Source organism: Peromyscus leucopus, unplaced genomic scaffold (genome assembly GCF_004664715.2).
Source record: "Peromyscus leucopus breed LL Stock unplaced genomic scaffold, UCI_PerLeu_2.1 scaffold_61, whole genome shotgun sequence".
Taxonomy (NCBI): Eukaryota; Metazoa; Chordata; class Mammalia; order Rodentia; family Cricetidae; genus Peromyscus; species Peromyscus leucopus.
Window position 1 is genome coordinate 1 of NW_023505519.1, and position 24054 is coordinate 24054.

General features: G+C 35.1%; 1 protein-coding gene across 1 annotated transcript; it reads left to right on the forward strand.

Annotated features, from left to right (window-relative positions):
• Positions 1-2773: 2773 nt before the first annotated feature.
• Positions 2774-23017, forward strand: LOC119087255 (the record flags this gene model as incomplete). Its single annotated transcript, XM_037201975.1, has 9 exons — positions 2774-2846; positions 5256-5336; positions 7753-7833; positions 10249-10329; positions 12733-12813; positions 15266-15346; positions 17746-17826; positions 20277-20357; positions 22937-23017. Coding segments are annotated over exons 1-9 (721 nt in total), but the record flags the coding sequence as incomplete, so codon positions are not given.
• Between the last annotated feature and the right edge of the window lie 1037 nt (positions 23018-24054).

A 24054-nucleotide genomic window follows, 5' to 3' on the forward strand; every position in this document is an offset into this window, starting at 1 on the left:
ATGCTTCATTGGTGAATGGGATCTGCTCCATGTGAGTATAGAGATAAAACCTATATGCTTGGTACACTGTATAAGGCAATCTCTGAAAGTAACTCATATTACAGAAGATCATAAGGAATCACTATGAGCAGTAACAGACCTTTGCTGTGACTGATAAGGCATGAAATGGAGTCTTATCTGTCTGCACAGAAAGAAATTTCCCACAGGAGTGTGGAATGATTATATAAAACACATAAAGGTATTGCTATTCTCCATACTAGTCTCAGATTTCTCAGGAAAAGAGAAAGAAAGGGAGAATGATAAGATGTCAACTGGCTTTTTTCCACACCTGGAACAAGTTGGAACTTTACAATGGAGCTCTCCTTTGGAACTAAATGACTTAGCTACTACTGTAAAGAAATCAAATGTTATGGAGGAAGAATACAATGAGATACTGATAGAATATCTGGTATGTATACAATAATATGTGATAATGATATAAATCAAGTTTGATCTTTAATATTAGGAAATAAAATAAATGAAATTATCATATTTAGGGAATAATACGGATATGAGCAGCTAAAATTTGAGATGATTCAAAAACATAAATGAGTTTCTCAGAACTTATATTATGATGTTGTGGGACATAGGATCAGGTGGGACCAATACTGGTATCCAAGAATAGGAGAAACAGTAAAATAACTATCCCTCCATCATAACCTGAGACAATGAAAAGATATCAGTCTGAATGAACTGACTTTAAGGAGACAAAAGTGTACTATAGTCCTCATATATAACACAAGCAATTTTAATGCAGTTGGTTGTGCCAAAATTAAAAGATAAGGACCTACTGCTAAAGACACTGTATTCCTTGGCTATAGAACATAAAATTCAGGATAGGACAGAGATAGAATCTCCTTCCCTGACTGTGGGATTTCATAGTGCAAGTTTGCTGCTATGTAGACTATTAATGTTTTCATAAACAGTTGTAGAGTGCTCACCAAATTGCATTTTAACACAAGTGTTTCTACCCATAGAGTACTGCTGCTATTGGAATATAGAGGAAATTAATCTTGTGACAATCTGTGGAAACACACAACTAGCCAAAGTCATGGGAATCAGTGACTTTTCTAACAACATCGTGATTAAATTTCAGCCATGTTAAAAAAAAATTAATTGGCATCAACATAATTCTCCCCAAAATTCAGAAATGTCATGACTGATTCAAAGGCATACAAGATCTGCCAAAAGGGGTGAATGTTGTGTAGGTCTGTCCTTCACCAAGAAGTATTTCTTCTTCGAGAGTGAAGGGAGCCTCATGACACTTAGGAAGCTAAGGAAACTTAAAAGGATTACGAAGCTCACACAACTTACAAATCTCATGTATCTCATCCTCATTATTGCTAAAAAAAATTCGTAAGGAAACTATGAAGAGAAGATCTTTCCAGTGTAAGTCACTTACAAGTTGAAAACAGAGCTCCAGAGAGGCAATGTTCATAAATTACTAAACAGTGTTTCATACTAAAGAGGATCCTTTAGTTGTACAGTTACCCTGGAGATAGCTAGGTTCCTGAAGGAGTCCCAGGAAACTCATTGGCCCACCAAACTAGACTTGGTTGGAATACATTTTTTGTTTATTATAGATGTCATATCTAAGATTCATTTTTATTCTAATTTACCAAAACAAATCATAAAGAAAGGTACCCCAGAAGCCTCAAATTTGAAATTAGATATGGCCCAGCATTTCTAGCACTGAGTGTGTACTCTCAAAGACACCAAATCACGATAGAACTGAGACAATTTTACATCTCAATTTATTGGAGCAATACTCACAATTGCCAAGTGTGAAAGCAGTTTCTGTGTCTATGAACAATGGTGTAGATAAACATATGAAACTGCAATATTCTTGCATGTTGAAGTTTTATTCTGTTATACAAAACAGAATTATCTGTAGCAGGAATTCTTAAAAGTTCTTATTAATAAAATCAAACCCGAGGCCAGTTATTGGGGTCCATGCTGGTAGATCAGAGAGACAGAACAAGCCACAACTATCTCACCTCGCCGGATCCTCAGCTGGTCTTGTCTCCCCAGACTGGAGGCCTCTGAGTCCTCATCCGGAATGGGTCTCAGCTGAATTGCTGCTCGAAAGCCTGAAGCTTAACCAGCCACATGCTTAACCAGCCAAAATCTTCTAGTTTCTGGTCCTCACGCCTTATATATCTTTTTGCTTTCTACCACCACTCCCTGGGATTAAAGGCTGGCTTTCTGGGATTAAAGGCGTGTCACCATGCTTGGCTATTTCCAATGTGGCCTTGAACTCACAGAGATCCAGAGGGATTTCTATCTCTGGAACGCTAGGATTAAAGGTGTGAGTGCCACCATTTTCTAGCCTTTGTATCTAGTGGCTGTCTGTTCTCTGACCCCAGATAAATTTATTAGAGTACACAATATTTTGGGGAACACAATACCACCACAATTATCATTTGTAGCATATGGAATGAATGCACCAGGAAATTGATATTGTAACTGAGATAGCCCAGAAATACAGATATCACGAATATCTTCATTTGGAGATCATAGATTCAATAAGATATAAGAAACATTTTAAATATGTGTGATAATGCAACTTTAGAAGCTTTGTTGTGCCCCATTGTAGAATGTGATCATTGTGAGGTAACAGAGTCTACTCACTGAAACTCATGGGTTCACTAATGACTTAGGTGGAATGTTCATTCTGTCATGAGTGCTCGATTGAAGGGAATAAACATTTGTTTTTGTCTATCCAGAGGAAGATATGGTGGAGACATATCAAAACAATGTTAGTATGCAGTTGGAGATTGATGAATGTAATGGTGATCAAATTAAAGGTAAGACCTCTGTCTAGGTCAATCACAATATAAATATCTTTCCCCATGTGATATGAGGTGATTAATTTCTTTCCTGTAGTGACAGTTGAATTCTCATTGACTACATGAAAAAAGAACATCCATCCATTGGGAAGGATATTCTAAGTGTGGGCATCTTCCTTTACATAGTATGGCATTAGGTGGAATGCTTCTTTGGGAATGGGATCTGCTCCATGTGAGTATGGAGATACACACTAAATGCCTGGTAGACTGTATAAAGAAATCTCTGAAAGTAACTCATATTAGGAAGATCATAAGAAATCACTGTCAGGTGTTACATGCTTTTGCTGTGGCTGTATGTCATGAAATGGAGGCTCATCTGTCTTCACAGAAAGAAATTTCCTACTGGAGTGAGGAATGATTATATAAAACACATAAAGCTATTGCTATCCTCCATGCTAGTCTCAGATTTCTCAGGAAAAGAAAACAATGGGAGGATGAGAAGATGTCAACTGTTCCACAGCTGGAACAAGTTGGTTCTTTACAATGGATCTCCCCCTTGAAACAAAATGATTTAGCTACTACTGTAAAGAAATCAAATGTTATGGAGGAAGAATAAAATGAGATACTGATAGAATATCTAGTATGTATACAATTATATGTGATACTGATATAAATCAAGTTTGATTTTTAATATAAGGAAATGAAATTATCATATTTAGGGAATAATATGGATCTGAGCAGCTAAAATTTGAGAAGATACAAAAATATAAATGAGAATCTCAGAACTTAGATTGTGAGGCTGTGCGACATAGGATCAGTTGGGACCAATATCAATATCCTAGAATAGGAGATATAGTAAAGTAACTATCCATCCTGTTTAATATGTGGCTGGCAAGGAAAAGATATCAGTATGAATGAACTGAATTAAATGAGACAAAAGTGTCCTATGGCCCTCACACACAACAAAAGCAATTTTAATGCTGTTGGTTGTGCAAAAACTACAAGTTAAGGACCTCCAGCTAAAGACATTGTATTCTTTGGCTACAGAACATAAAATTCAGGATAGGACAGAGATGGAATCTCCCTCCCTGACTGTGGAATTTCATAGTGCCAGTTTGCTGCTATGTAGACTATTAATGTTTACATAAATAGTTCTAGTGTGCCCAACAAATTGCATTTTAACACAAGTGTTTCTACCCATTGAATACCTCTTTATTAGAATATAGAGGAAAATTAATCTTTTGCACAATCTGTGGAAACACATAACTAGCCAACCTCGTGGGAATTAGTGACTTTTCTAACAACATCGTGATTAAATTTTAGCCATATTAAAAAAAAATAATTAGCATCAACACAATTCTCTCCAAAATTCAGAAATGTCATGACTGATTCAAAAGCATACAAGATCTGGAGGAAGGGGTGAATGTTGTGTAGGTCTGTCCTTCATCGAGAAGTATTTCTTCTTGGAGAGTGAAGGGAGCGGCATGACACTTAGGAAACTAAGGAAACTTAAAGGGATCAGGAAGCTCACACAACTTACAAATCTCATGATTCTCATCCTCCTCATTGCTAAAAAATCAGTAAGGAAACTATGAAGAGAAGATCTTCCATTGTAAGTCACTTATAACTTGAACACAGCTCCAGAGAGGCAATGTTCATAAATTACTAAACGGTGTTTCATACCAAAGAGGATCCTTCAGTTATACAGTTACCCTTGAGATACCTATGTTCCTGCAGGTAGTCCCAGGAAACTCATTTGTCCACCAAACTGAACTTGGTTGGAATACATTTCTTGTTTATTACCGATGTCATATCTAAGATCATTTTTATTCTAATTTACCATAACAAATCATAAAGAAAGGTACTCCAGAAACCTCAAATTTGAAATTAGATATGGCCCAGCATTTCTAACACTGAGTGTATACTCTCAAAGAGTGTATACATCTCAAAATCATGATAGAAATGAGATAGTTTTGCATCTCAATTTATTGGAGCACTACTCACAATTGCCAAGTGTGAAAGCAGTTTGTATGTCTATGAAAAATGGTATAGATAAATATATATGAAACTGCAATATTCATGCATGTTGAAGTTTTATTCTGTTATACAACGCAGAATTATCATTTGTAGCATATGGAGTGAATGCACCAGGAATTTGATAATATAAGTGATATAGCCCAGAAATACAGATATCAGGAATATCTTCATTTGGAGAATGTAGATTCATTTAGACACAAGAAACATTTTAAATATGTGTGATAACAGAACTTTAGAAACTTTGTTGTGCCCCATTGTGGAACATGATCATTGTGAGGTAACAGAGGCTACTCACTGAAACTCATGGTTTCACTAATGACTTAGGTGGAATGTTCATTCTGTCATGTGTGCTCGATTGAAGGGAATAAACATTTGTTTTTGTCTACCCAGAGGAAGATATGGTGGAGACATATCAAAACAATGTTAGTAAGCAGTTGGAGATTGATGAATGTAATGGTGATCAAATTAAAGGTAAGACCTCTGTCTAGGTCAATCACAATATAAATATCTTAACCCATGTGAAATGAGATGATTAATTTCTTTCCTGTAGTGACAGTTGAATTCTCATTGACTATATGAAGGTAGAACATCCATCTATTGGGAAGGATGTTCTAAGTGTGGGCATCTTCCTTTACATACTATGGCATCAGGTGGAATGTTTTATTGGTGAATGGAATCTGCTCCATGTGAGGATGGAGATAAACCCTAAATGCTTGGTACACTGTATAAGGCAATCTCTGAAAGTAACTCATATTACAGAAGATCATAAGGAATCACTGTGAGCAGTTACAGACCTTTGCTGTGGCTGATAAGGCATGAAATGGATTCTTATTTGTCTGCACAGAAAGAAATTTCCCAAAGGAGTGTGGAATGATTATATAAAACACAGAAAGGTATTGCTGTCCTCCATACTAGTATCAGATTTCTCAGGAAAAAGAAAGAAAGGGAGGATGAGAAGATGTCAACTGTCCTTTTCCACAACTGGAACAAGTTGGATCTTTACAATGGAGCTCTCCTTTGGAACTAAATAACTTAGCTACTATTGTAAAGAGATCAAATGTTATGGAGGAAGAATAGAATGAGATACTGATAGAATATCTAGTATATATACAATTATATGTAATACTGATATAAATCAAGTTTGATTTTAAATATTAGGAAATAAAAAAATGAAATTATCATATTTATGGTATAATATGGATCTGAGCAGCTAAAATTTTAGAAGATACAAAAACATAAAGGGTTTATCAGGACTTAGATCAGGACTTGTGATGTTGTGGGACAAAGAGTCATTTAGGACCAAAACTGGTATCCAGGAATAGGAGAAACAGTAAAAAATATCCATTCATCATAACATGAAGAAATGAAAAGATATCAGTCTGAATGAACTGACTTTAAGGAGAAAAAATTTACTATAGTCCTCATACACAACAAAAGCAATTTTAATGCTGTTGGTTGTGACAAAGCTACAAGATAAGGACCTGCTGCTAAAGACACTGTATTCTTTGGCTATAGAACATAAAATTAAGGATAGGACAGAGAATGAATCTCCCTCTCTGACTGTGGGATTTCATAGTGCCAGTTTTCTGCTATGTGGACTATTAATGTTTTCATAAACAGTTGTACAGTGCCCATAAATTTGAATTTTAACACAAGTGTTTCTACCCATAGAGTACTTCTGCTATTAGATATACAGTAAAATTAATCTTTTGCACTATCTGTGGAAACACATAACTAGCCAACCTCGTGGGAATTAGTGAATTTTCTTTCAACATAGTGACTTAAATTTCAGCCATAATAAAACAAAATTAATTGCCATCAACACAATTCTCTCTACAATTCAGAAATGTCATGACTAATTCAAAGTATACAAGATCTGGAAGAAGGGGTGAATGTTGTGAATGTCTTTCCTTTATCGAGAAACATTACTTCTTGGAGAGTGAAGGAGGCCTCACTACACTTAGGAAGCTAAGGAAACTTAAAGGGATTAGGAAGCTCACACAACTTACAAATCTCATGATTCTCATCCTCATTATTGCTAAAAATATCAGTAAGGAAACTATGAAGAGAAGATCTTTCCAGTGTAAGTCACTTATAAGTTGAACACAGAGCTCCAGAGAGGCAATGTTCATAAATTACTAAACGGTATTTCTTCCTAAAGAGGATCCTTTAGTTATACAGTTACCCTTGGGATACCTATGTTCCTGCAAGTAGTCCCAGGAAACTCATTTGTCCACCAAACTAGACTTGGTTGGAATACATTTTTGGTTTATTACAGATGTCATATCTAAGATTCATTTTTATTCTAATTTACCATAACAAATCATACAGAAAGGTACCCCAGAAACCTCAAATTTGAAATTAGATGTAGACCAGGATTTCTATCACTGAGTGTGTAGTCTGAAAGACACCAAATCATGATAGAACTGAGACAATTTTACATCTCAATTTATTGGAGCACTACTCACAATTGCCAAGTGTGAAAGCAGTTTCTCTGTCTATGAACAATGGTGTAGATAAAAATATATGAAACTGCAATATTCATGCATGTTGAAGTTTTATTCTGTTATACAAAACAGATTATCATTTGTAGCATATGGAGTGAATGAATCAGGAAATTTATATTGTAACTGAAATAGCCCAGAAATACAGATATCATGAATATCTTCATTTGGAGATCATAGATTCAATTAGATACAAAAAATATTTTAAATATGTGTGATAATGGAACTTTAGAAGATTTGCTGTGCCCCATTGTGGAATGTGATCTTTGTGAAGTAAAAGAGGCTACTCACTGAAACTCATGGGTTCACTAATGACTTAGGAATGTTCATTCTGTTATGAGTGCTAGATTGAAGGGAATAAACATTTGTTTTTGTCTACCCAGAGATAGTATTGTTGGAGACATGCCAAAACAAAGTCAGTATGCAAATGGAGATTGATGAATGTAATGGTGATCAAATTAAAGGTAAGATCTCTGTCTAGATCAATGTAAATAGGAATATCTTTCCCCATGTGAAATGAGATCATTAATTTCTTACCTGTAGTGACAGTTGAATTCTCATTGACTATATGAAAGTAGAACATCCATCCATTGGGAAGGATGTTCTAAATGTGGGCATCTTCCTTTACATAGAATGGCATCAGGTGGAAAGTTTCATTGGTGAATGGGATCTGCTCCATGTGAGTATGGAGATAAACCCTAAATGCTTGGTAGACTGTATAAAGAAATCTCTGAAAGTAAATCATATTAAGAAGATCATAAGAAATCACTGTCAGCAGTTACATGCCTTTGCTGTGGCTATATGTCATGAAATGGAGGCTCATCTGTCTGCACAGAAAGAAATTTCCTACCAGTGTGAGGAATGATTATATAAAACACATAAACTTATTGCTATCCTCCATACTAGTCTCAGATTTTCAGGAAAAGAGAAAAAATGGGAAGATGAGAAGATGTCCACTGACCTTTTTCCAGAGCTGGAACAAGTTGGATCTTTACAATGGAGCTCACCCTTGGAACAAAATGATTTAGCTACTACTGTAAAGAAATCAAATGTTATGGAGGAAGAATAAAATGAGATACTGATAGAATATCTAGTATGTATACAATTATATGTAATAATAATATAAATCAAGTTTCATTTTTAATATTAGAATATAAAAATAAATGAAATTATCATATTTAGGGATAAATAATGATCTGAGCAGGTAAAATTTGAGAAGATTAAAAAATATAAATGATTTTCTCAGAACTTAAATAGTGAGGCTGTGAGACATAGGATCAGTTGGGACCAATATCAATATCCTAGAATAGGAGAAATAGTAAAGTCACTATCTGTCCTGCATAATATGTGACTATGAAAAGATATCAGTATGAATGAACTGAATTAAAGGAAACAAACTGTCTTATAGTCCTCACACACAACAAAAGCAATTTAAATGCTGTTGGTTTTGCCAAAAATAAAAGATAAGGACCTCCTGCTAAAGACAGTATTCTTTGGCTATAGAACATAAAATTCATATAGGATAGAGATGGAATCTCCCTCCCTGATTGTGGGATTTCATAGTGCCAGTTTGCTGCTATGTGGACTATTAATGTTTTCATAAACAGTTGTAGAGTACCCACCAAATTGCATTTTAACACAAGTGTTTCTACCCATTGAATACCTCTGCTATTAGAATATAGAGGAAAACTAATCTTTTGTACTATCTATGGAAACACATAACTAGGCAACCTCATGTTAATCAGTGACTTTTCTTACAACATCATAATTAAATTTCAGCCATATTAAAAAAAACTATTAATTGGAATCAACACAATTCTCTCCAAAATTCAGAAATGTTATGACTGATTCAAAAGCATACAAGATCTGGAGGAAGGTGTGAATGTTGTGTAGGTTATCCTTTATCGAGAAACATTTCTTCTTGGAGAGTGAAGGAGGCCTCACTACACATAGGAAGCTAAGAAAACTTAAAGGGATCAGGAAGCTCACACAACTTACAAATCTCATGATTCTCATCCTCATTATTGCTAAAAAAAAATCTGAAAGGAGACTATGAAGAGAAGTTCTTTCCAGTCTAAGTAACTTGTAAGTTGAACACAGATCTCCAGAGAGGCAATATGCTTAAATTACTAAATGAGGTTTCATACTAAAGAGCATCCTTTAGTTTTACAGTTACCCTTGAAATACCTATGTTCCTGAAGGTAGACCCAGGAAACTCATTGGTTCAACAATCTGGACTTGGTTGGAATACATTTTTGGTTTATTACAGATGTCATATCTAAGATTCATTTTTATTCTAATTTACCATAACAAATAATACAGAAAGGTACCCCAGAAACCAAATTTGAAATTAGATATGGTCCAGCATTTCTAGCACTGAATACATACTCTCAAAGACACCAAATCACAATAGAACTGAGACGATTTTACATCTCAATTAATGGGAGGACTACTTACAATTGCCAAGTGTGAAAGCAGTTTCTATGTCTATGAACAATGATGTAGAAAAATATATATGAAACTGCAATATCATGCTTGTTGAAGTTTTATTCTCTTATACAAAACAGAATAATAATTTGTAGCATGTGGAGTGAATGCACCAGGGAATTGTTATTAAAACTGATATAGCCCAGAAATACAGATATCACGAATATCTTCATTTGAAGATTGTAGATTCAATTAGATACAAGAAAAATTTTAAATATGTGTGATAGTGCAACATTAGAAGCTTTGCTGTGCCCCATTGTGGGATGTTATCAATGTGAGGCAACAGAGGCTACTCACTGAAACTCATGAGTTCACTAATGACTTAGGCGGAATATTCATTCTGTCATGAGTGCTCGATGGAAGGGAATAAACATTTGTTTTTATCTACCCAGAGGAAGTTATCATGGAGACATATCAAAACAAAGTCAGTATGCAATTGGAGATTGATGAATGTAATGGTGATCAAATTAAAGGTAAGACCTCTGTCTAGGTCAATCACAATATAAATATCTTTCCCAATGTGATATGAGATGATTAATCTCTTTCCTGTAGTGACAGTTAAATTCTCATTGACTATATGAAAATAGAACATCCATCCATTGGGAAGGATGTTCTAAGTGTGGGCATCTTCCTTTACATAGTTTGCCATCAGGTGGAATGCTTCTTTGGGAATGGGATCTGCTCCATGTGAGTATGGAGATACACACTAAATGCCTGGTAGACTGTATAAAGAAATCTCTGAAAGTAACTCATATTAGGAAGATCATAAGAAATCACTGTCAGCAGTTACAGACCTTTGCTGTGGCTATATGTCATGAAATGGAGGCTCATCTCTCTGCACAGAAAGAAATTTCCTACCAGAGTGAGGAATGATTATATAAAACACATAAAGCTATCCTCCATACTAGTCTCAGTTTTCTCAGGAACGAGAACAATGGGAGGATGAGAAGATGTCAACTGGCCTTTTTCCACAGCTGGAACAAGTTGGTTCTTTACAATGGATCTCCCCCTTGAAACAAAATGATTTAGCTACTACTGTAAAGAAATCAAATGTTATGGAGGAAGAATAAAATGAGATACTGATAGAATATCTAGTATGTATACAATTATATGTGATACTGATATGAATCAAGTTTGATTTTAATATTAGGAAATAAAAGGAAATGAAATTATCATATTAGGGAATAATATGGATCTGAGCAATTAAAATTTTAGAAGATTCAAAAATATAAATGAGTTTCTCAGAACTTAGATTGTGAGGCTGTGATACATAGGATCAGTTGGGACCAATATGAATATCCTAGAATAAGAGAAATAGTACAATAACTATCTGTCCTGTTTAATATATGGCAATTAAAAGATATCAGTAGGAATGAACTGAATTAAATGAGACAAAAGTGTCTTATGGCCCTCACACACAACAAAAGCAATTTTAAGGCTGTTGGTTGTGCCAAAACTACAAGATAAGGACCTCCTACTAACGACACTGTATTCTTTGGCTACAGAACATAAAATTCAGGATAGGACAGAGATGGAATCTCCCTCTCTGACTGTGGGATTTCATAGTGCCAGTTTGCTTCTATTTAGACTATAAATGTTTTCATAAACAGTTGTAGAGTGCTCACCAAGTTGCATTTTAACACAAGTGTTTCTACCCATTGAATACCTCTGCTATTAGAATATAGAGGAAAATTAATCTTTTGCACAATCTGTGGAAACATATAACTAGGCAACCTCGTGGGAATCAGTGACTTTTCTTACAACAACATGACTTAAATTTTAGCCATATTAAAAAACATCAATTGGCATCAACACAGTCTCTCCAAAATTCAGAAATGTCATGACTGATTCAAAAGCATATAAGATCTGGAGAAAGGGGTGAATGTTGTTTAAGTCTGTCCTTCACCAAAAAGTATAACTTCTTGGAGAGAGAAGGGAGCGTCATGACACTTAGAATGCTAAGGAAACTTAAAGGGATCAGGAAGCTCACACAACTTACAAATCTCATGATTTCCATTGACATTATTGATAAAATAATCAGTAAGGAAACTATGAAGAGAAGATCTTCCAGGGTAAGTCACTTATAAGTTGAACACAGATCCAGAGAGGCAATGTTCATAAATTACTAAACGGTATTTCATACTAAAGAGGATCCTTCAGTTATACACTTACACTTGAGATACCTATGTTCCTGCAGGTAGTCCCAGGAAACTCATTTGTCCACCAAACTGAACTTGGTTGGAATACTTTTTTTTGTTTATTACCGATGTCATATCTAAGATTCATTTTTATTCTAATTTACCATAACAAATCATACAGAAAGGTACCCCAGAAATCTCAAGTTTGAAATTAGATATGGCCCAGCAATTCTAGCACTGAGTGTATACCCTCAAAGACACCAAATAATGATAGAACTGAGATAATTTTACATCTCAATTTATTGGAGCACTACTCACAATTGCCAAGTGTGAAAGCAGTTTCTATGTCTGTGAACAATGATATAGATAAATATATATGAAACTGCAATATTCATGCATGTTGAAGTTTTATTCTGTTATACAAAACAGATTTATCATTTGTAGCATATGAAGTGGATGCACCAGGAAATAGACATTATAACTGATATAACGCAGAAATACAGATATTGAGAATATCTTCATTTGGAGATTACAGATTAAAAGAGATACAAACATTTTAAATATCTGTGATGATGCATCTTTAGCATCTTTGCTGTGACCCATAGTGGGTTGTGATCTTTGCAATATAGAAGAGGCTACAAACTGAAACTCATGGGTTCACTAATGACATAGGTGGAATCTTCATTCTGTCATGAATGCTCGATTGAAGGGAATAAACATTTGTTTTGGTCTACCCAGGGATAGTTAGACAGGAGTCGAATAAAAACATCCTCAGGAAGCAGAAGGACACTTACCAATGTGATGGAGATCAATCTGAAGGTAAGGCATCTATATAGGTCAATCTCAATATGAATATATTTTTCCATGTGTTATGGGATGATGACTTTCTATCATGTAGTGATAGGTGAATTCTCACTCTGAGGTATTATAAATCATGAAATTAAGACTGAGATATCTGAGAGTAGAGAATCCAATGGGAAGGATGTTTTAAGTGTGGACATTTTTCTTTACATAGTATGGCATCAGGTGGAATGCTTCATTGGTGAATGGGATCTGCTCCATATGAGTATGGAGATAAACCCTAAATGCTTGGTACACTGTATAAGGCAATCTCTGAAAGTAACACATATTACAGAAGATCATAAGGAATCACTGTGAGCAGTTACAAACCTTTGCTGTGGCTGATAAGGCATGTAATGGAGGCTTCTCTGTCTGCACAGAAAGAAATTTCCCACAGGAGTGTGGAATGATTATATAAAACACATAAAGGTATTGCTATCCTCCATACTACTCTCAGATTTCTCAGGAAAAGAGAAAGAAAGGGAGGATGAGAAGATGTCAACTGGCCTTTTTCCACAGCAGGAACAAGTTGGATCTTTACAATGGAGCTCTCCTTTGGAACTAAATAACTTAGCTACTACTGTAAAGAAATCAAATGTTATAGAGGAAGAATACAATGAGATACTGATAGAATATCTAGTATATATACAATTATATGTGATACTGATATAAATCAAGTTTGATTTTAAATATTAGGAAATAAAAATAAAGGAAATTATCATATTTATGGTATAATACATATCTGAGCAGCTAAAATTTGAGAAGATTCAAAAACATAAATGAGTTTTTCAGGACTTAGATTGTGATGTTGTGGGATATAGAATCTGGTGGGACCAATACTGATTTACAAAAATAGGAGAAACAGTAAAATATCTATCCCTCCATCATAACCTGAGACAATGAAAAGATATCAGTCTGAATGAACTGACTTTAAGGAGACAAAAGTGTACTATAGTCCTCATATATAACAGAATCAATTTTAATGCAGTTGGTTGTGCCAAAACTAAAAGATAAGGACCTACTGCTAAAGACACTGTATTCCGTGGCTATAGAACATAAAATTCAGGATAGGACAGAGATAGAATCTCCTTCCCTGACTGTGGGATTTCATAGTGCCAGTTGGCTGCTATGTAGACTATTAATGTTTTCATAAACAGTTGTAGACTGCTCACCAAATTGCACTTTAACACAAGTGTTTCTAACCATAGAGTAACTCTGCTATTAGAATATAGAAAAAAATTATTCTTTTGCACTATCTATGGAAAAACATTACTAGCCAGCCTCGTGGGAATCAGTGACTTTTCTTACAACATCATGACTTAAATTTCAGCCATAATAAAACAAAATTAATTGGCATCAACACAATTCTCTCCATAATTCAGAAATGTCATGACTGATTCAAAAGCATACAAGATCTGCCGAAAGGGGTGAATGTTGTTTATGTCTATCCTTTACCGAGAAACATTTCTTCTTCAAGAGTGAAGGGAGCCTCATGACAGTTAGGAAGCTAAGGAAACATAAAGGGATTAGGAAGCTCACACAACTTACAAATCTCATGATTCTCATCCTCATTATTGGTAAAAAAAAAAAATCAGTAAGGAAACTATGAAGAGAAGATCTTCCAGTGTAAGTCACTTATAAGTTGAACACAGAGCTCCAGAGAGGCAATGTTCATAAATTACTAAGCGGTGTTTCATACTAAAGAGGATCCTTTAGTTATACAGTTACCCTTGAGATACCCATGATCCTGCAAGTAGTCCCAGGAAACACATTGGTCCACCAAACTGGACTTGGTTGGAATATATTTTTTTTATTTCAGATGTCATAACTAAGATTCATTTGTATTCTAATTTACCATAACAAGTCATACAGAAAGGTACCCCAGAAACCTCAAATTTGAAATTAGATATGACCCAGCATTTCTGGCATTAAGTGTGTACTCTCAAAGACACCATATCATGATAGAACTGAGACAATTTTCACCTCAATTTATTGGAGGACTACTCACAATTGCCAAGTGTGAAAGCAGTTTCTATGTCTATGAACAATGATGTAGAAAAATATATACGAAACTGTAATATTCATGCATGTTGAAGTTTTATTCTGTTATATAAAACAGATTTATCATTTGTAGACTATAGAGTGAATGCACGAGGAAATTGATATTATAAGTGATATAGCCCAGAAATACAGATATCAAGAATATCTTCATTTGGAGATTATAGATTCAATAAGATATAAGAAACATTTTAAATATGTGTGATAATGCAACTTTAGTAGCTTTGCTTTGTCCCAATGTGGGATGTGATCATTGTGAGGTAAAAGAGGCTACTCACTGAAACTCATGGGTTCACTAATGACTTCGGTGGAATCTTCATTCTGTCATGAGTGCTCCATTGAAGGGAATAAACATTTGTTTTTGTCTATCCAGAGGAAGTTATGGTGGAGACATATCAAAACAATGTTAGTATGCAGTTGGAGATTGATGAATGTAATGGTGATCAAATTAAAGGTAAGACCTCTTTCTAGGTCAATCTCAATATGAATATCTTTCCCCATGTAATATGAGATGATTAATTTCTTTCCTGTAGTGACAGTTGAATTCTCATCTACTATATGATAGTAGAACATCCATCCATTGGGACGTATGCTCTAAGTGTGCGCATCTTCCTTTACATAGTTTGCCATCAGGTGGAATGCTTCATTGGTGAATGGGATCTGCTCCATGTGAGTATGGAGATACACACTAAATGCCTGGTAGACTGTATAAAGAAATCTCTGAAAGTAACTCATATTAGGAAGATCATAAGAAATCACTGTCAGCAGTTACATGCCTCTACTGTGGCTATATGTCATGAAATGAATGCTCATCTGTCTGCACAGAAGGAAATTTCCTACCGGAATGAAGAATGATATTTTAAACACATAAAGGTACTGCTATCCTACATACTAGTCTCAGATATCTCAATAGAAGACTAACAATGGGAGGATGAGAAGATGTCAACTGGACTTTTTCCACAGCTGCATCAAGTTGGATCTTTAAAATGGAGCTACCCCATGGAACAAAATGACTTAGCTACTACTGTAAAGAAATCAAATGTTATGGAGGAAGAATAAAATGAGATACTGATAGAATATCAAGTATCTACACAATTATATGTGATACTGATATAAATCAAGTTTGATTTTTAATATTAGGAAATAAAACAAAACGAAATAAACATATTTAGGAAATAATACGGATCTGAGCAGCTAAAATTTGAGAAGATTCAAAAACATAAATGAGTTTCACAAACTTAGATTGTGAGGCTGTGGGACATAGGATCAGGTAATACCAATATCAGTATCCTAGAATAGGAGAAATAGTAAAGTAACTATCTGTCCTATATGGCGATGAGAAGATATCAGTATGAATGAACTGAATTAAATGAGACAAAATTGTCTTTTGGTCCTCACACACAAAAAAGCAATTTTTATGCTGTTGATTGTGCCAAAACTACAAGATAAGGACCTCCTGCTAAAGACACTGTATTCTTTGGCTAGAGAACATAAAATTCAGGATAGGACAGAGATGGAATCTCCCTTCCCGACTGTTGGATTTCATAGTGCCAGTTTGCTGCTATTTAGACTATTAACGTTTTAATAAACAGTTGTAGTGTGCCCACCAAATTGCATTTTAACACAAGTGTTTCTACCCATAGAGTACTGCTGCTATTAGAATATAGAGGAAATTAATCTTTGCACTATCTGTGGAAACACATAACTAGCCAACCTCGTGGGAATCAGTGACTTTTCTTACAACATCGTGACTTAAATTTCAGCCACAATAAAACAAAATTATATGGCATCAACACAATTCTCTCCAAAATTCAGAAATGTCATGACTGATTAAAAAGAATAGAAGATCTGGAGGAAGGGGTGAATGTTGTGTAGGTCTGTCCTTTAACGAGAAACATTTCTTCATGGAGAGTAAAGGGAACCTCATGACACTTAGGAAACTAAGGAAATTTAAAGGGATCAGGAAGCTCACACAACTTACAAATCTCATGATTCTCACCCTCATTATTGCTAAAAAAAAATTTGGAAGGAAACTATGAAGAGAAGATCTTCCAATGTAAGTCACTTATAAGTTGAACACAGAGCTCCAGAGAGGCAATATTCAAAAATTACTAAACGGTGTTTTATACTAAAGAGGATCCTTTAGTTATACCCTTGAGATACCTATGTTCCTGCAGGCAGTCCCAGGAAACTCATTTGTCCACCAAACTGGACTTGGTTGGAATACATTTTGGGTTTATTACAGATGTCATATGTAAGATTCATTTTTATTCTTATTTACCATAACAAATCATACAGAAAGGTACCCCAGAAACCTCAAATTTGAAATTAGATATGGCCCAGCATTTCTAGCACTGAGTGTATACACTCAAAGACACCAAATCATGATAGAACTGAGACAATTTTACATCTCAATTTATTGGAGCACTACTCACAATTGCCAAGTGTGAAATCAATTTCTATGTCTATGAACAATGGTGTATCTAAAAATATATGAAACTGCAATATTCATGCATGTTGAAGTTTTATCCTGCTATACAATCAGAATTATCATTTGTAGCATATGAAGTGGATGCACCAGGAAATTGATATTATAACTGATATCCCCAAAAATACAGATATCAAGAATATCTTCATTTGGGGTTACAGTTTAAAAGAGATACAAACATTTTAAATATTGTGTGATAATGGATCTTTAGCAGCTTTGCTGTAACCCATTGTGCTATGTAATCTTTGTGATGTAGAAGAGGCTACAAACTGAAACTCATGGGTTCACTAATTACATAGGTGGAATCTTCATTCTGTCATGAGTGCTCGATTGAAGGGAATAAACATTTGTTTTGGTCTACCCAGGGATAGTTAGACAGGAGTCGAATAAAAACATCCTCAGGAAGCAGAAAGACACTTACCAATGTGATGCAGATCAATCTGAAGGTAAGGCATCTATATAGGTCAATCTCAATATGAATATATTTTTCCATGTGTTATGGGATGATGACTTTCTATCATGTAGTGATAGGTGAATTCTCACTCTGAGGTATTATAAATCATGAAATTAAGACTGAGATATCTGAGAGTAGAGAATCCAATGGGAAGGATGTTTTAAGTGTGGACATTTTTCTTTACATAGTATGGCATCAGGTGGAATGTTTCATTGGTGAATGGGATCTGCTCCATATGAGTATGGAGATAAACCCTAAATGCTTGGTACACTGTATAAGGCAATCTCTGAAAGTAACACATATTACAGAAGATCATAAGGAATCACTGTGAGCAGTTACAAACCTTTGCTGTGGCTGATAAGGCATGTAATGGAGGCTTCTCTGTCTGCACAGAAAGAAATTTCCCACAGGAGTGAGGAATGATTATATAAAACATATAAAGGTATTGCTATCCTCTATACTAGTCTCAGATTTCTCAGGAAAAGAGAAACAATGGGAGGATGAGAAGATGTCAACTGGCCTTTTTCCACAGCAGGAACAAGTTGGATCTTTACAATGGAGCTCTCCTTTGGAACTAAATGACTTAGCTACTACTGTAAAGAAGTCAAATGCTATGGAGGAAGAATAGAATGAGATATTGATAGAATATCCAGTATGTATACAACTATATGTGAAACTGATATTATTCAAGTTTGATTTTTAATATTAGGAAGTAAAAAGAAGTGAAATTATCATAATCAGGGAATAATATGGATCTGAGTAGCTAATTTGAGAAGATTCAAAAACATAAATGAGTTTCTCAGAACTTAGATTAGATTGTAAAGCTATGGGACATAGGATCAGTTGGGACCAATATTGGTATCCAAGAATAGGAGAAACAGTAAAGTATATCCATCCAGCATAACCTGAGGCAATGAAACTTATCAGTTTGAATGAACTGACTTAAAGGGGACAAACGTGTCCTATAGCTCTCACACACAACATAAGCAATTTCAATGCCGTAGGTTGTGCCAAAATTACAAGATAGGGACCTACTGTTAAAGACATTGTATTCAATGACTATAGAACATAAAATTCAGGTTAGGACAGAGATGGAATCTCCCTCCCCGAATGTGGGATTTCATAGTGCTAGTTTGCTGCTATGTAGACTATTAATGTTTTCATAAACAGTTGTAGTGTGCCCACCAAATTGCATTTTAACACAAGTGTGTCTACCCACGGTGTATTTCGGCTATTAGAATATAGAGGAAAATTAATCTTTTGCACTATCTGTGAAAACACGTAAGTGGCCAACCTCGTGGGAATCAGTGACTTTTCTTACAACATCGTGACTTAAATTTCAGCCACAATAAAACAAAATTAATTGGCATCAACACAATACTCTCCAAATTCATATAAGTCATGACTGATTCAAAAGAATACAAGATCTGGAGGAAGGGATGAATGTTGTGTAGGTCTGTCCTTTACCGAGAAACATTTTTTCTTGGAGTGTGAAGGGAGCCTCATGATACTCAGGAAGCTAAGGACACTTAAAGGGATCAGGAAGCTCACACAACTTACAAATTTCATGATTCTCATCCTCATTATTGCTAAAAAAAAATCCTTAAGGAAAATATGAATACAAGATCTTTCCATTGTAAGTCACTTATAAATTAAACACAGAGCTCCAGAGAGGCAATATTCATAAATTACTAAGTGGCGTGTCATACTAAAGAGGATCCTTCAGTTATACAGTTACTCTTGAGATAGCTGTGTTCCTGCAAGTAGTCCCAGGGAACTCATTGGCTCACAAAACTGGACTTGGTTGGAATACATTTTTGGTTTATTACAGATGTCATATCTAAGATTTTTTTATTCAAATTTCCAATAACAAATCATAAAGAAAGGTACTCCAGAAACCTCAAATTTGAAATTATATATGGCCCAGCATTTCTAGCACTGAATGTGTACTCTCAAAGACACTAAATCACAATAGAACTGAGACAATTTTACATCTCAATTTATTGGAGCACTACTCACAATTGCCAAGTGTGAAAGCAGTTTCTATGTCTATGAACAATGGTGTAGATAAAAATATATGAAACTGGGATATTCATGCATGTTGAAGTTTTATTCTGTTATACAAAACAGAATTATCATTTGTAGCATATGGAGTGAATGCACCAGGAAATTGATATTATAACTGAGATAGCCCAGAAATACATATATCAAGAATATCTTCATTTGGAGATTATAGATTCAATAAGATATAAGAAACATTTTAAATATGTATGATAATGCAACTTTAGTAGCTTTGCTTTGCCCAATTGTGGGATGTGATCAATGTGAGGTAAAAGAGGCTACCAACTGAAACTCATGGGTTCACTAATGACTTAGGTGGAATGTTCATTCTGTCATGACTGCTTGATTGAAGGGAATAAACATGTGTTTTTGTCTACCCAGAGGAAGTTATGGTAGAGACATATCAAAACAAAGTCAGTATGCAATTGGAGATTGGTGAATGTAATGGTGATCAAATTAAAGGTAAGACCTTTGTATAGCTCAATCTCAATATGAATATATTTCTCCATGTGTTATCAGATGATTATTTTTTTCCTATTGTGACAGTTGAATTCTCACTGACTATATGAGAGTAAAACATCCATCCATTGGGAAGGATGTTCTAAGTGTGGTCATCTTCCTTTATATAGTATGGCATCAGGTTTGGAATGCTTCATTGGTGAATGGGATCTGCTCCATGAGAGTATGGAGATACACACTAAATGCCTGGTAGGCTGTATAAAGAAATCTTTGAAAGTAACTCATATTAGAAAGATCATAAGAAATCCCTGTCAGCAGTTACATGCTTTTGCTGTGGCTATATGTCATGAAATGGAGGCTCATCTCTCTGCACAGAAAGAAATTTCCTACAGGAGTGAGGAATGATTATGTAAAACACAGAAGGTATTGCTATCCTCCATACTAGTCTCAGATTTCTCAGGAAAAGAGAAAAAATGGGAGGATGAGAAGATGTCAACAAGCCTTTTTCCAAAGCTGGAACAAGTTGGATCTTTACAATGGAGCTCTTCCTTGGAAAAAAATGATTTAGCTACTACTGTAAAGAAATCAAATACCATGGAGGAAGAATAAAATGAGATACTGATAGAATATCAAGTATCTATACAATTATATGTGATACTGATATAAATCAAGTTTGATTTTTAATATTAGGAAATAAAATTATCATATTTAGGGAATAATATGGATCTGAGCAGCTAAAATTTGAGAAGATTCAAAAATATAAATGAGTTTCACAAACTTAGATTGTGAGGCTGTGGGACATAGGATCAGGTTGGACCAATATCAATATCCTAGAATAGGAGAAATAGTAAAGTAACTATCTGTCCTGCATAATATGTGGCAATGAAAAGAGATCATTATGAATTAACTGAATTAAATGAGACAAAAGTGTCTTATGGTTCTCACACAACAAAGCAATTTTAATGCTGTTGGTTGTCCCAAAACTACAAGATAGGGACCTCCTGCTAAAGACACTGTATTCTTTGGCTATAGAATATAAAATTCAGGATAGGACAGAGATGGAATCTCCCTCCCTGACTGTGGGATTTCATAGTACCAGTTTGCTGCTATGTAGACTATTAACGTTTTAATAAACAGTTGTAGTGTGCCCACCAAATTGCATTTTAACACAAGTGTGTCTACCCACGGTGTATTTCTGCTATTAGAATATAGAGGAAAGCCGGACAGTGGTGGTGCACGCCTTTAATCCCAGCACTCAGGAGGCAGAGCCAGGCGGATCTCTGTGAGTTCGAGGCCATCCTGGACTACCAAGTGAGTTCCAGGAAAGGCACAAAGCTACATAGAGAAACCCTGTCTCGAAAAACCAAAAAAAAAAAAAAAGAATATAGAGGAAAATTAATCTTTTGCACTATCTGTGGAAACACATAACTAGCCAACCTCGTGGGAATCAGTGACTTTTCTTACAACATCGTGACTTAAATTTCAACCATAATAAAACAAAATTATATGGCATCAACACAATTCTCTCCAAAATTCAGAAATGTCGTGACTGATTCAAAAGCATACAAGATCTGGAGGAAGGAATAAATGTTGTGTAGGTCTGTCCTTTAACGAGAAACATTACTTCTTGGCGAGTGAAGGGAGCCTCATGATACTCAGGAAGCTAAGGAAACATAAAAGGATGAGGAAGCTCACACAGCTCACAAGTCTCATGATTCTCACCATCATTATTGCTAAAAAAATTTCGGAAGGAAACTATGAAGACAAGATCTTCCAATGTAAGTCACTTATATGTTCAACACAGAGCTCTAGAGAGGCAATATTCAAAAATTACTAAACGGTGTTTCATACTAAAGAGGATCCTTTAGTTATATAGTTACCCTTGAGATACCTATGTGCCTGCAGGCAGTCCCAGGAAACTCATTTGTCCACCAAACTGGACTTGGTTGGAATACGTTTTTTGTTCATTACAGATGTCATATCTAAGATTCATTTTTATTCTAATTTACCATAACAAATCATAAAGAAACGTACCCCAGAAACCTCAAATTTGACATTAGATATGGTCCAGCATTGATAGCACTGAGTGCATACTCTCAAAGACACCAAATCACGATAGAACTGAGACAATTTTACATCTCAATTTATTGGAGCACTACTCACAATTGCCAAGTGTGAAAGCAGTTTCTCTGTCTATGAACAATGGTGTATCTAAAAATATATGAAACTGAGATATTCATGCATGTTGAAGTTTTATTCTGCTACACAAAACAGAATTATCATTTGCAGCATATGAAGTGGATGCACCAGGAAATTGATATTATAACTGAGATAGCCCAGAAATACAGATATCAAGAATATCTTCATTTGGAGATTACAGATTAAAAGAGATACAAACATTTTAAATATTGTGTGATAATGGGTCTTTAGCAGCTTTGCTGTAACTCTTTGTGGTATGTCATCTTTGTGATGTAGAAGAGGCTACTCACTGAAACTCATGGTTTCATAATGACTTAGGTGGAAACTTCATTCTGTCATGAGTGCTCAATTGAAGGGAATAAACATTTTTTTGGTCTACCCAGGGCTAGTTAGACAGGAGTCGAATAAAAACATCCTCAGGAAGCAGAAAGACGCTTACCAATGTGATGGAGATCAATCTGAAGGTAAGGCATCTACGTGGGTCAATCTCAAGATGAATATATTTTCCATGTGTTATGGGATGATGAGTTTCTATCATGTAGTGATAGGTGAATTCTCACTCTGGTGTATTATAAATCATGAAACTAAGACTGAGATATCTGAGAGTAGAGAATCCAATGGGAAGGATGTTTTAAGTGTGGACATCTTTCTTTACATAGCATGGCATCAGGTGGAATGCTTCATTGGTGAATGGGATCTGCTCCATGTGAATATGGAGATACACCCTAAATGCCTGGTACACTGTATAAGGCAATCTCTGAAAGTAACTCATAATACAGAAGATCATAAGGAATCACTGTGAGCAGTTACAGACCTTTGCTGTGGTTGATAAGGCATGAAATGGAGGCTTATCTGTCTGTACAGAAAGAAATTTCCTACATGTGTGAGGAATGATTATATACAACACATAAAGATATTGCTGTCCTCCATACTAGTCTCAGATTTCTCAGAAAAAAAAAGAAACAAAGAGAGGATGAGAAGATGTCAACTGGCCTTTTTCCACAGCTGGAACAAGTTGTATCTTTACAATGGAGTTTTCCTTTGGAACTAAATAACTTATATACCACTGTAAAGAAATCAAATGTTATGGAGGAAGATAGAATGAGATACTGATAGAATATCTAGTATGTATACAATTATATGTAATACTGATATAAATCAATTTTGATTTTTAATGTTAAGAAACAAAAAGATATGAAATGATCATATTTAGGGAATAATACGTATCTGAGCAGCTAAAATTTGTGAACATTCAAAAAAATGAAAAAAACTTAAAAATGAGTTTCTCAGAACTTAGATTGTGAGGCTGTGGGACATAGGATCAGTTGGGATCAATATTGGTATCCAAGAATAGGAGAAACAGTAAAGTAACTATCCATCCAGCATAACCTGAGGCAATGAAAAGATATCAGTCTGAATGAACTGAGCTAAAGGAGACAAAAGTGTCTTATAGTCCTCACACACCACAAAAGCAATGTTAATGCTGTTGCTTTTGCCAAAA